Source organism: Lytechinus pictus, chromosome 7 (genome assembly GCF_037042905.1).
Source record: "Lytechinus pictus isolate F3 Inbred chromosome 7, Lp3.0, whole genome shotgun sequence".
Lineage (NCBI taxonomy): Eukaryota > Metazoa > Echinodermata > Echinoidea > Temnopleuroida > Toxopneustidae > Lytechinus > Lytechinus pictus.
Genome location: NC_087251.1, coordinates 42,515,990 through 42,530,100, shown reverse-complemented (window position 1 = coordinate 42,530,100; position 14,111 = coordinate 42,515,990). Strand labels below are relative to the sequence as shown.

The 14,111-nt window shown below is 35.4% G+C and overlaps 1 protein-coding gene across 1 annotated transcript; it reads left to right on the top strand.

Annotated features, from left to right (window-relative positions):
- The first annotated feature begins 1,180 nt into the window (after positions 1–1,180).
- On the top strand, positions 1,181–12,200 carry LOC129265720 (large ribosomal subunit protein uL14m-like). The gene is made up of 3 exons (XM_054903677.2): positions 1,181–1,305; positions 9,875–9,966; positions 10,860–12,200. Exons 2-3 carry the CDS (start codon positions 9,884–9,886, stop codon positions 11,224–11,226), a joined length of 450 nt encoding a protein of 149 aa, XP_054759652.2. The 5' UTR covers positions 1,181–1,305; positions 9,875–9,883; the 3' UTR covers positions 11,227–12,200.
- The last annotated feature ends 1,911 nt before the right edge of the window (positions 12,201–14,111 follow it).

The following is a 14,111-nucleotide window of genomic DNA, read 5'->3' as shown; positions in this document are numbered from 1 at the left end:
CGGGCCGCCGCTTCGCCCCCTTGATCTAGTATGATGACCCCTCCCACGGCAGGAATTTTGTGTAAAAATGGAATATAAAAGTCTCGTAAATAGAGTATTTAAAACAAATTTTGGGGGATTAAACATAGTTAAAATTCACTGCGAAGGATTAATCATAACTCATGAAAACTATTCTTTTTACTGAGTACGCGAACAATGAAAATATTCTTATATTCCAAGTAAATTTGGAATAAAGGGAAAATGAATTGGTTTAACAAAGGTATTTTTACGGAGTATGGAACATTCTCGTTTACCATCTATGCACTAAATTTACTTATAAGTATTCAGAGGCGATTTTCTTTTTTCGTCATTTTTATTAGTTATGAAATTGACAATGGCCATCGATGTCATCAATGTCACCACTCTTTGGCTGGCATATAGGGCTAGATGCGAGTTCGAGAATAGTTGGGCCGGTATGCCTTTTCTTTTCCTATCCAAGTTCTGAACAAAAATCTGTTTATATATATTTCGAAATTTGAGGATACATGTGTATAATTTCTATTTTGAATTATGTATTTTTCCATAATAAAAGACCACAAATAGTAGGGGGACATTTGATATTATGTCCCCCCCCCCCCTTTCCAAAATGGTAGGGGGGACGCGTCCCCCCTGGGATTTCCGCCCGTGTCTACTAGCAATTGCTAACTTTGGGCACCTTCAAACATGAAATCGTATTTTTTTCTGAATTTGAAAATTGAAAGTTTATACTTCACACAGTTGAAATTCCCCCAAAATAATGCTTGATCTTAATGATCTATTGACCAGGCCCCATGCATGTACATGTTATAGAGAAAAGAATGATATTGTATCATTTACAAGTTATATACAAAATTCCGGCAAAATTCATGAAAAGCATGCATTACCCGGGATGCATTGTAAATATTTTAATGCAATATTAGTTTACACACACACAACTTATACAAATCAAGCCTATCAAGGCACTGCTGGTAGAGACACACATATACTTGTTTACATCTACGTTTTCTCCATCTTTCGATTTCTTCAAGTTAGCATATTACGCGCAACTATGTTTTTAAATCACAATAGTAATCCTGATCCAAGAAAAAAAAGTGGGGCGAGCGTTGCAGCCACGGATGCAGCAGCACCGACTTCAAATATTTTACTTACAGATTTGGTATATCAGAGACATCGTACCATCAGCTGCCAGAATCTCGAAAAATAGGAAAATTGTCTAAAATCGTCGTTGTGAGGGCGAAATCTAATGCAGAGTGGAGATATTCTGGTCCTAGAATTCATATTTAAGAGGTATGTAAATGCTTTGTAATTGAATGATCATCAATTGGCAAAGATTTGCTCGAATTTTCTAATATTGATAAAATAAAGGTTGCCAAAATAATTGGCATGATTGGTAAATTACTTCGGTCCCATATACTTACCACTGTGTATGGCTTCTAGAAAGTAAAATAATTTACTAATAAATAATACTAACGTGTGCTTACTCTCCATGGAGTAGTCCAGGGATTGCGTCCCATTCATGTGCGTGTACCGCAAAAAAACTGAATTTTCGCCCCCGAGATTTCTACTTTCCTGGCTTGCTTCTAAAAGATCTAGCCCTAAATCATGTAAATGGCCATGCCATGGGCCTGGCCTGGGATTACAACTTCATTTCCGACATTTTATACTACATTGAATTGATTTCATTTTATTATTATTATTATTACTTGTTATTTGTACTGCGCTTTTCCCATTAGGCCCAAAGCGCTTACAATGAATTAATTAAATGTAATATTTTAAAAACTACAAAGTACGAAAGAGATGAGTTTTTAATGACTTTTTGAAAATTGCTAATGTTGGAGACTGTCTAATTATTAGTGGCAGGTCATTCCAGGATTTTGAAGCCGACACCGTAAAAGTTCTGTCACCAGCTAAAGTACGAGTCAATGAATATGTGAGGCGAAGGTGATCACTGGCCGACCTAAGTTGATCTAGTTGAAATGCTGATTAGATAGGTTTCATGCCTACTTAGTACTTCATAATGTCAGTAGATTTTTTTTTTTTATTGTAAGATAGATTATGATATATGTGAATATATAGTCATTTCATTTAAACAATAATATATATGTGAATATATAGTCATTTTATTTAAACAAGAATTCATTAAAAACGAGAAAAACATAAAAAGATGGGGAAAACCTGTCGCGATGTTCATGTCGCCATCTTGTTTCCTTTTGTTCTTCGTCAAGCTACATGACGCATATCGGAGGATATGCGTCATGCTACATTTCTAAAATTCCTGTAGAATTGATACTAGGGGAAAGTGTGATGAAATTATAATGATTTCATATTTCATTATCAAGTTCAAGGTTATACTAATAACCATAACCTTGTTCATTGAATGAGTGGTTATAACATGAATTTCCCACCAATCGTCCAATGGTTAAAAAAAGTACATGTGCTTACTGCTAAATGACATAATAAAGCTCAATCTTCATTAAAATTCCTGTTGAACTGACACGAGAAGGAAAATGTGATAAAAATTATGATTTGAAGGTCAAGTTCAAGGTAATAACACTTCTGATATTCCAGGTGGTGGTCAAAAAATATTTTTTCATACTTTAGAATAGCATTACACATATTCAACTAAACATTTCCACATTAATTGACCAGAAAGGCAAAAATATTTTTAAAAATATGCAAAAATTATGATTTAATATTTCATAAATTTATTACTAATGACCTTGACCATGCAAAAATACATCAAAGCAAAATATAATATATCTACTAACGTCCTAAGTTTCATACCTGTAATGCAAAAAACACGGGAATAACACAAGTTTGAAAATATGTCAGGTTTTTCATGGTGCCATTCTCACAACAAAGTAAAACAAAAGAATGACCTTTGGTCAAATATGTCCAATTGCGGAAACATAATAGGGCATAACTAATGAATCTTTGGGTCAATTTTCAAAAATTCAAAGTGTTCTCAGATCTGGAAGAGTTCCTCTTTCCAATGGTATCAATTGTAAAGCTATTATCACAAGTTCTAAAAATCACCTAAAATAAGATGTTTTTTTTGAAGAGGTGCATGTTTCAGAGAGATGGTTGGAGTTTGTTCCAAAGTGCAAAAATGATGATGAGTACACACATCAATTTATCAGTAAAACTAGTTTTAAGACTTTGAAGACTCCGATAGGACTGGTACTTAATGGTGGTGTTTCATGCAAGGCCTATGGGGGCTGAATGGTGCGCTACCTCTCCCTCTCTAATTTCTCCTTGGATCCAACTTTTAATGGGAGAAACAAAGTGCAGGAATTAAAATCAACTTTTTTATGACTAAAATCAGCTTACCACTACAGTTTCTTGAAATATGTGATGTAAAATACAAAATTTTTATTCCGATGAGCCGGTGTCAGGTACGTCGATTGTTTGTCTTCATGTTACTAATGCAGCTGGCACATACATACAAGCTAACCAATCTCATTCGTGTATCATCATGGCATGATGTCTCCATGTACCACTACCACTGCGATGTGTATGGGTCTATGGGATTTTTTGGTAGTCTGTAGGCACAGACCCTGATTGGAACTTTGATCAACAAGTGTGCCTCCACGTAAAGACTAGCACATACAAAAGGGCCGTCAGTATACAAGGCATTCAGGCTCTTAACTCATCAGTGAAGGGTTTGCCCAGCAGACTAATTTTTTGGTGTACAGTAAAACACGCTAATCGCTAGTACCTATGGGACCTATGGGCAGTGCATGTAGATCTTTGGCTATGCCAAGTCAGGGAATAATTTTGCTTTACAAATTTGAATAGCGCTTTTGGTCATAAGAGAGAGGCTCTCAACTAAGTAATGTACAGTCCTATGTAAAAATATGCTATACAAAAGACTTTATGGGCATTTTCACCACAGATGGACACAGAGGCAAAAAAATCATGTTGATATTCATGTCAAATGCTTTATGTTTTTTAATAAAACAAGACCTGAAGTTTCTGAGACAAATTTTTTTCCGACTCTGGCAGCCACTTTTTATTTCAAAATGGCTGCCAAAGTATGGATACAAATTAGTGTTGAAAATAGTATTGATACATATTTTGTTTTGAGAGATTTTTAAAGAACAGGTTTGATCATGATGTTTTCGCCTGTGATTTAGCTTGCTATTATAACACTTTTTAAAATCCCACAGAAAGAAACACCAGTAATTCATTCATCTGATAAAAAAACATTGATGAAGTATGTGATATGGTATGTAATGTCAGTTACCGAAAACATGAACTTTTTTTTCTCATTTCCTGGAAAAGAGGATATATTATATGAAACTTGGTAGATTTTCTCTCTAGGTAACACCCCTCCCTTCTACACCAAAATTAAAGATTACCAATTAACAATGAAGCCATAGGGTACCATTAAATATATGTAATGTCAGTTACCAAGTGGAAAATGTAATGTCAGTTACCGAGATGTAATGTCAGTTACCATGATAAAACGTTGGTTACCAATATTGAAATGCAAATATGTGGTCAATTTTATGGTGAAGAAATATTGTATACTTGTTATTTAAGTCTTTCACTTTAAAAGAAACACCAGAAGGAGCTTGCTATTGACTTTTAAAAGGTATAGTTCACAAGGAATACTATATGAAAATGAAGGAAGTTGCATTCCCATCGTGCAAAAAAAAATTACTATGAAATTGTTTTGTACATGCACTTACCAAGTACCTAACTGTTTGTATCAGACAATTTTTTTTTTTTTTTTTTTTTTTGGGGGGGGGTAGGGGGTACTTTTCCCAACCTATCTGCAACATTTTTTAAGCTTAACATTGTGATGAAGGGGATTTCCAGGTTCCCTTTTTTAGTTTCTAGGATTCTTTTGAGCATTGCCTCGCTAAAAGTAAATTCCTGGTTTTTATACCTGTTAGTAGTGTGGGTGTGTGATACAATTTTGTTTTTGGTTTACAAGTATAGATGAAAAGTGAAATTTGACAGTTCTGATCAATGTTGCATGGATCTGCTAAAACTGTGTGTTTTTTGTTCTAATTTACAAATAGTTCAGTTTCAGTTTAGAAGCTGGAGTTTATTTTTTGTTGACAGCTTAAAAGAGAAATTAGCAAAGAAAATGATTAAACAATTATGAAGATAATTGAAATCTGACAGATATGAACAAGCATTGCTTGCACTGACCAGAATAGATATCAATAAAACTACATGGCTGCATGAGATTCGGGGAGGGGTACGTGTAGCCTAGGGGAGGAGACCCGTATTCATTTTGCCTTTTTTGAGGGGAGGGGGAGGTTGGAGAAGGAAAAGGTTTAAAAAGTCAATATAAAACTGATGGATATATTATGGGTGTATAGTCAGAAAAATCAATGTGTACAGTCAACGCAATATTAAATTACTGTAGGAAAACATGTAGCTGCTATGACCCTACCCCCCCCCCCCCCAAGTAAGTAAAACATACATTTCTTATCTTTTGATAATTAAAAATGTGAAGTATTATGAAACTTATGATTTTAAAAACCCTTACATATAAGTACCAAGAAAATTATGCCTTTGAAAATCATATAGCACTGGTAAATGTTAATGTGTATTTTTCAAATCAAAGAAAGGAATTAAGAAAAAGAAAAAGTTTTTTAATTGAAATGTTCCTAGAAACTCGGGTATACTTCCACATCAAGCTCACTTTCATGTGAAGCCCTGCACAGAAGATACAATGCAATGATTCCACACATTTGACTTCCATGTGTTATCTCTATGGCAAATTAAGTGTAATGTCAGTTACCAGCATGGTTGTGGAAAAATTATTATAGCCCCCAAAAGACAAAATCAAATTGTTTAATCTTTTGACACATCTTAACCTAGTAACGGAGGTATATTTACATATTCAAATTATTACTCTATCTACTCAGGGACATGAGATATTTCAATTTTAATGAACACCCTGAAATTGCATGTCCTTTTGCGTAATGTCAGTTACCGACACATTTTTGCTTGCTGATGCGTAAAAAAATGTGGTTACATAGGAAAACTTAGTATCAGAGTATGCAGCAAGGTTCACTTTATTAACTCTATCAAAAGCAAACTCCCATCATTTGTTGCTTTAGAGATATGCACACAATGAAAGGTGTGAAAACATTGTGCCGTGTAATGTCAGGTACCGTGAAAATGCCCCCATGCATCAGAGCAGTCTTTCAAAAATGTGGAGCAAATTGCGATGCGATACCAGGAAAGTTATTCTCTGCAAGTGCAAGTAAAAACCAATCTAGATCTGCATGCTATTGAATTTGTCGTGGGAATATGGGCTGTTCCATAAAATAGTAAACCTTTTGGTCAAAATTTCAAAATCCTACAAACAGAACAAATTAGGTATCACTTGAAAGCTAAGACACTGAAATGTATGAATCTGAAAGAAATCATTTCAAATAATGTATCGTTTCATTTTGGCAAGGCATTGAAGTTACCATAGCAACAAATTGCAATTTTACTTATTTTAAAAGGTCAAGTTTGCAACATATTTTAAACTTTATATAAGCTTTGAAATAATTAAAGTTGGATGTTGTCCAAGTTGTTATTATGTTAGGTTTCTAAAAAAAAAGTTAGGTTTTTTTATACTTTTCTTATATTTTTTAAATAAAAAATATTAGAAGCAGGCACTTTCAAATGTACGTCCGACCCCTTTTCACATACACTTTTTTTCTTACAAGCAAAACAAAAGCAAAGAAATTTTTCCAAAGTCAGATGCAAAGCAAGTTTGGTTTATTTAATATATACACCAGAAGGCAGCTCACCACTAGTCCGGGATTTCAAGTTAAATGGGGGTCGGACGTACAACTTTTTTGTACGTCCGACCCCCTGTACGTCCGACCCCATTGCAACTTCTTTTATGAAGTTATCTTGCACTGCTTAGAAGCAAAGTTTAAATATCATAACATCTTTTACTCATATAAGTCTTTCAATATCATATACAAATTTCAATTTTATACATAGCTTAACAATGACCTTTTGTATTTTTTTTACCCAACGAATACTGGGGGCAAAAATTACCTTCCATCTTTAACATTTTGCATGATATACCTTAACATAGGTGATATTGCTGTGTAGTTTTATCATTTTTTTTTCTTTGAAGTCTTGCACAAGTTTTGAGACCAATTTCACAAAAAATACCACTCATTTTTGACAATATGTAGATTTTCATATGATATCATCTTCAAGAAATGATGATTTATTTGTGTTTTGTGTACACATTCAATGGAAACTGTCTTTTTTCATCTCAAATTATCATTCAATTTAGTGGTAATTATGATTGAACAATAGCCTGCAGGAAATTAAAAAAATCGAAATAAAAACATACAAATACATGAGAAATTTATTAAACAAAGAAGTTCCATACATATAAAATAAGAAATTGCCTATTCCCCTCAATCTCAGATACAGCACTCGCCCCTCTATGGGAAATAGATCTGCCCATTGCTATAATGATACATGGGTGTCAAGACTATTCCACTTTTGCCAACAGGGGTGTAAGTTATGAAAATGTGAAGGGTTATTCATTTAATTCTGACTTATTCTCATTTCTTTATTTCTGCATCAACCATGTTCACACTTGGTACAAATGATCCTTATACCATGTTTGTGTTGATGAGGTCAAAGGTCATCTAGGAGTCAAAAGACAAGAGGCTATTCAGTCATTTTTTGACAGTTTTTGTATAAATCAAATTTCTTTTTTTGTGCATCAATATTGTTCAAACTTGTAACAAATGATATGATAAGTGGTTATGATTGTTTGGTTAGTTGTCTTTCAGATAAGATAGAATTAACAAATGAATCTGATGCTGGTGAAGATTTGTGCTTGATTATAGTTGACATGCATTCAGACAGTGTACGTCCGACCCCCATACTGATTTTCTTACAGTCAATCAAATTGCTCCACATATTACAAATGACTCAGGGGGTTACACTGTTGCTAAAGGTAAAGGTTTTTGTGCATCAATTGTTTTCAAACTTGGATCAAATTATCCATGGGTAAAGAGAATGGAGAGGTCAAAGGTAATCTGGGGCTAAAAATGTCATATGTAGTATTTCTGCATTAATTTTGCTCAAACTTGGAACAAAACGATCAGTGGGAAAAACCACATATGTTCTTGAGGAAGTTGAGGATGGAAAGATCAAAGGTCATCTAGGGGTCAAAAGGTCATAATGCATACAATTGATTGCAACATCAGGGAAGACTCATTATTCGAAACCCACCTTGTTTAAACAAAGTTTGTAACAGGATAAGTTTTTTAATGTTGAAGAAATTCTTTGTCAGGTCTTTTGCAAACCATTAAAAAAGATACATTTTACTTGAAGTTTAATATTAAAAATATCCTGCATTGTGTGAATAGTTGTGTTGTTTTGTTATTGATGTGGTCTAAAAATGTAGATATCAAAATGGAAACAGTTTAACCCCTCTGACTCATTTATAACAGATATGAGGAGTATTTTGCTTGATTGTAAGAAAATCAGTATTGGGGTCGGACGTACATTGTCTGGATGCATGTCAACTATAATCAAGCAAAACTCTTCACCAGCATCAGATTAATTTGTTAATTCTGTCTTATGTGAAAGACAACTATCCAAGCAGTATGTATAACAAAAAAATTCCAGTTTAGAATTTCTACGTTTTGTGTAACTGATCTTCAAAGGGGGTCGGATGTACAGTGTGCAAATATTTTGCACAATGTACATCCGACCCCTCAAAGTGTACGTCCGACCCCAAATAGATCAGCCTGTAACTAAAACAAGGCAATGTCTATCAATTTCTTCACTTCAGTTCTTTAAAGATTCATCCTTTAGCTAACAGCCAATACTAGAATTTCAGTAACTGCATCACACAAATCACAGAGATTTTGACATGAACTTTAAAAGCATAAAACCTGCTTTTGTCTGATGTACGTCCGACCCCTCACATTTTTGCCCATATTTTCTATTCTTTATATAGCAGCCTGGTCCTGTCATGGTGTAATGATAGCCTAGGTCACATGTTATAATATACTGGAAAAATTAAAACGCTGCTATTAAATCAAAGGAGATTCAGCTCTTAAATGTGTCCGAATGTACGTCCGACCTTTATGGAATGACCCATATGGGACTGGGAGCCATTGTTCTGACAGCAGGGAGAGCAGCCTTCTTGAAACTGGACATTCCTTTAGTGAGAGTACGGTATTATTGACAATGAGAGGATTTTAAAAAAGTTGGTTTTAGCAGAAAAAAATTAGTGAAAAACGTTGGTGAAAGTTTGATAAAAATCCATCAAACAATGGTCTTGAATTTTAGTAAAGTTGTGATTTTGTGACATTACAGATAAGCATCTCACTCTCATCTCAGCATGTAGCTCCTTACAAAAAAAAAATTAAAAAAACATGCACAAGAATATAAAAGCAGCCAAATACATGTACATAAGAACTTAATTTTGATAGCCATTTTTTAAGGGGGTGCTTGTTTTTTTTAAGCTTTAGAGACAGTGGCCCTTACTGTTGCTATAGAAGGAAAGAGAGCATGAGGATGCCAGCGCTTGACGTTCCTCTCTCAGCTTAGTGATGCTACTGGCATACAGCCCAGTGACATCATTTGCTGTTGCCAAAAAAGAGGAGAACACATTTTGATGGGCAATATTAGATTCTGACATGCCACTTTAATGGATGGATGTTTTTTATAAGTAAATAAATAAAAATAAGATAACCATATGAAGGATCTCTTATCCCTCAATCTTCCCCTATTGATATCCTGTTTCATGTACCTGTTCTGTTTTTTTTCTTACTCTGTTCATGTATCTAAATGTACATATTCATAGTGTATTATAAATAATTTTTTTATTGGTCTTTGTTTTACATTGTAGGTCCAAGTTATGGCAGGACTAGGACACATCTTGTTGAAGAACTCAAATCTGATTGGACAACACCTTAGTGATGTCTCATGTAGGGCTTTTAAGTAAGTTCCCGGGATAAGGAATGCAGCAGTGCAGTAATAGACACTGTGTTGGTACAGTATATTGAAGCAAAAATGTTAAACTCTGATGAATTTGCAAATCATCTGTTCCACAATGACGATCTTGCCACAATTTGGCAAACTTACAGATCGTCCAGAGTCCGGGTGGATTGGACTTCCAGATCATGTTAGAACGACCCCTCAACGCATCATTTGAATTGCGGATAACCATCTTTATAATATCATGTATTTCTTTCTTTTTTTGTGATGAATTTACTTCTTGTTCATGTTTTCCTGAATACATGTATTGTTGTCATGGCCAGTGAAATGGAAATACCAGCATAACCATGTTTTGAAAAGATCAAATAATCATGAAATATCTTGTATGTTCAAAGGAAATATTCCTTCCTTGTTGAGTGTTAAAGTTGTATTCTCCATTATAATGAATAAATATCCTAATAGTTATACTGTATTCATATTCCAAGACCTATACTTCACGATGTCCATATTTCATAGTTTCATTATGCACATTTATATTCTTTAAAAAAAAATTGTTTTTCAAAGCAGTATATTTTTTGCCACTGCCCAATAGGTTCATCACAATTTCAAGTCCTCTCACTCCTTTGTCCATCCTTCATTATTTCATTCTTGCGATAACTAAAGAACCATCTGATGAGGGATCATCATCAAACTTAGTTGAAGTATGTGTAGTGGAGTGACAATATCTGTTTAGTTTGAGAGATCTTGGTAGTATGTCGGATCTTATAAGACCTCACACTGTTAGAGTCATAAATTTTGACAGTAAAATATCAATCTAGTTGTTTTTATGAAGATTCGGTACTCCTTCCATGCTCCAGTTCTCTCACTATTATCTTTTTATCTTGACATCCAAACAGTGCCTCCAGCCCCTACAATGCGATCATCCTGTTGACCAGACTTCGGTGTGTTGACAATTCGTCCTTGGGAGCGGAGAGCATCAGGCACAAACCCCCACGCTGCATCCACGTCTACAACAAACAGCGAGTCGGCAATGTCGGGGACAAGATCCTGGTGGCCATCAGAGGGCAGAAAAAGAAGGCATTGGTCGTAGGAGTGAGGAGACCCGGTTCCAGCATGTTGCCTCGATTTGATACGAACAATTTAATACTTCTAGAAGAGAACGGTAACCCTACAGGAACAAGGATTAAGGTACCAATCCCATCCCATCTCAGGAGCAGACCGGAGTTTTCAAAAGTATTTGCTATCGCGAGTAAATTTGTATGACAAATCTTGTAAGACATCGTGATTTCAATTTCAATACACATGCCTGACATCAATATTGTGCTCATTATTAAACAAGAAAAGAACTTTCGAATTGGTCCGAAAGCTCTTGCATCATGAAAGGAGTCTACAAAAGCAGTTTGGCTAGTGTTTTGCACATCATTTTGAATTATCGGTAGTCCAAATTATCATGCTTGTCGGACTAGGAAGGTGTTATCGAAGGAGCTGGTAAGCATTCTAAAGGGTAAAACTTATCAGATGAGTAATAAGAGCCCCTTTTTCATCTTGAAACATCATGTGTCTTTAAGTCACTGATAAGTATCATCCAATCATCATCAGATAAAGTAAGCTTTTCCTTCATACAATGTATGCACATCATCCACTCTCTTGGGAATATTCCAGTTGGTTATTGTGTGAGGTACTCACAGTGCTGGCCAATCTACGGTGACTTTGACATCCATTCCGTGGGGAATATTCCAGTTAGTTGCAGTGTGAAGTACTCCCAATGCTGGGCAATCTAGAGTGACGTTGGCATCCTCCACTCCCTGGGGAGTATTCATGTTACCAAAGGGCACTAGTGCTGCAGTTGGATCTATGCACCCAGCTTCTCATTCACTGCTTTGGTGCAAAATACCAGCTCCATACATACGGACATACATGCATAGATACGTATCTATAGGTAATATATATTGAATATCCAATTCATTCAAATTGCAATGTATCCTGTAAATTTGTGTGGGGATTCTGTTTGAATAGGCACAATGGAGAACTCCACACACATCATTTTAACAGGTAATTACATTTAATCCACGCTTTGCTATCTATGAGAATAAATACTTAGCCTGTGCATATTTATTTTCACATTTATGTACTTTTTTTCAGTTGAGAAAAGTGTGAAGTTGTAAAAGAGACTGACCCTGCTTGTAACATTATGATGCAGTTGATATTAAACAAGTCATTGAAAGGAAAAGTATGAAGTTGTTGAGGTATTATTTTCCTTTGAAGAGTGAGTCAAGTGATTACAATTTTGGACCTTGTCGCATGAAATGTTAACCTGTTAGAGACTGAATCTACATAAATGCGGGCTGGGGTCTATAGAAAACGTGTGTTATAGCAAAGTCATTCAGTATGCAATGGGTTAAGTTACTCTTATGGTAGCCTTGCCATTAAATGATAATTACAATGGCAACAATTTTCAGTGTTCAGCCAATCAAAAGTTATTATTGGGAGATTATTTGGTGACTACGGTAACCAAAATACATGAAGTACATGACGCTTGAGAAACTAACTGTAATAATTCGCATCAGAGGAACATCAAATAAATCAGTACTCTTCTCCCAAGAATAGTGTATTGATGTTCCTGAGTATGAATAGTTTTGAACATGTTCCGAGAATAAGTCATTTTATATTTTTGTTCGTTCCACCTGTTAGTAGCTTCATTCATCGCATCGCTCAAAGGCTTATAAAGAGGAAAGGAAACTCTGCAGACATGCTGCTACATAGTAGGGAGCTTTGCAGCTTGGTGGGCAGCGAGGCTTTCTAGGCGAGTACAGATGCGCACAGTGGTAGGCTCAGCAACATGTCTTCACCCTTGAGTGTGATGCGAATGGGGCGGATTGGACAACTGTTTTAAAACGCCGGCAAGGAAAATGAATTATTTCACAGGAAATGTCTTTCTTTTTTTTCAGTCGTAGGTCACGTGATCAAGGTAAAATGTAATTTAGGGTCAATGAACGTAGTAGTATATTATATGAATGGTGTTTTTGTGAAAAATTATTCTCAATCCATTTTCAAAGTCAGCACTGCTGCTATATTGAATCGCGTAATGCAGGCGAGACTGCCAGAAGCACTCCCCTTGTTCTCTTTTAATTCAAATAAAATATTCTTGTCTGAACTTGACCTTTAAATTTAGAAGCTTCCCAAGTCCTTGGTCTTCCTGTCCCTGGAAGACTACCAGAAATGTTATGTGACAATCTTGTAAATTTGAAAGACAGTGTTCAGGATTTAATTTCTGTAAAAACATTCCTGCAATTATAAAAAATGAATGAGGCTTTTACTAATCTGTATTTCTCTGATCAAATTTAATTTTTGACGAATGCTTTTAGATATTGTATATTATCAATACATGTAGATCTATCAATGAAATTTTTTGCATATTACAAGTCATATATATGCTTAAACCGTTACTTACACTTTATTTCTTTTATTTTATATCATTTAAACATATTGACGATAATTCGATAATGTTGAAACAATTCACGGGATTACAAAAGGCACTGTGAGAACTGAGAACCCTGTGAAGTCATAGTCGTGCACACGATTTGCAGTAAACTTCATCACAATATTATGAGATTAATATGAGAATTTGGATGTTTGTTTTTTATGTTTGTTGTTCATCATCCTAATTGTCATAATTTCCAATAAGGGCTCTCAAATAGGAATCATGGGTAAACAATCATGTTTAGAAGCTAAAGGAGCAATACAAGTAGTGACAGACTTCATTGGTCGAGAGCACTAGCGTACCTACGGGGGGGGGGGGGGCAGGGGGGCACTCTGTCCCCCCTGACGAGTCACAACCCATGCAAAAACGTATCTTTGCCCCCCCCCTGACGGGCTTGAAAAACCTTTTTTGCCCCCCCCCCCCCCCCTGACGAGCTTTAAGACCTCTAATGCCCCCCTGACGAGCTTTAAGACTTTTTTTTTTTTTTTTTTTTTTTTTTTTTTTGCTTGTCAAATTTTTTGGCGGACGGTTTTGCCCCCCCTGTGGAAAATCCTAGGTACGCCACTGGTCGAGAGAAAAAAACGTGACAACCACGATTCTCTCATTTTTTTTTTCTCATTTCAGTTGTCGCATTTAGTAAGACTGCCATCTACGTCGTAATTTTGCA

Bases quoted from the DNA above. Each gene is read 5' to 3' on its own strand.
- LOC129265720 (XM_054903677.2), top strand. From the start codon at position 9,884: ATGGCAGGACTAGGACACATCTTGTTGAAGAACTCAAATCTGATTGGA. The intron at 9,967-10,859 runs GTAAGTTCCCGG...ACATCCAAACAG, and splicing joins GTCTCATGTAGGGCTTTTAA to TGCCTCCAGCCCCTACAATG.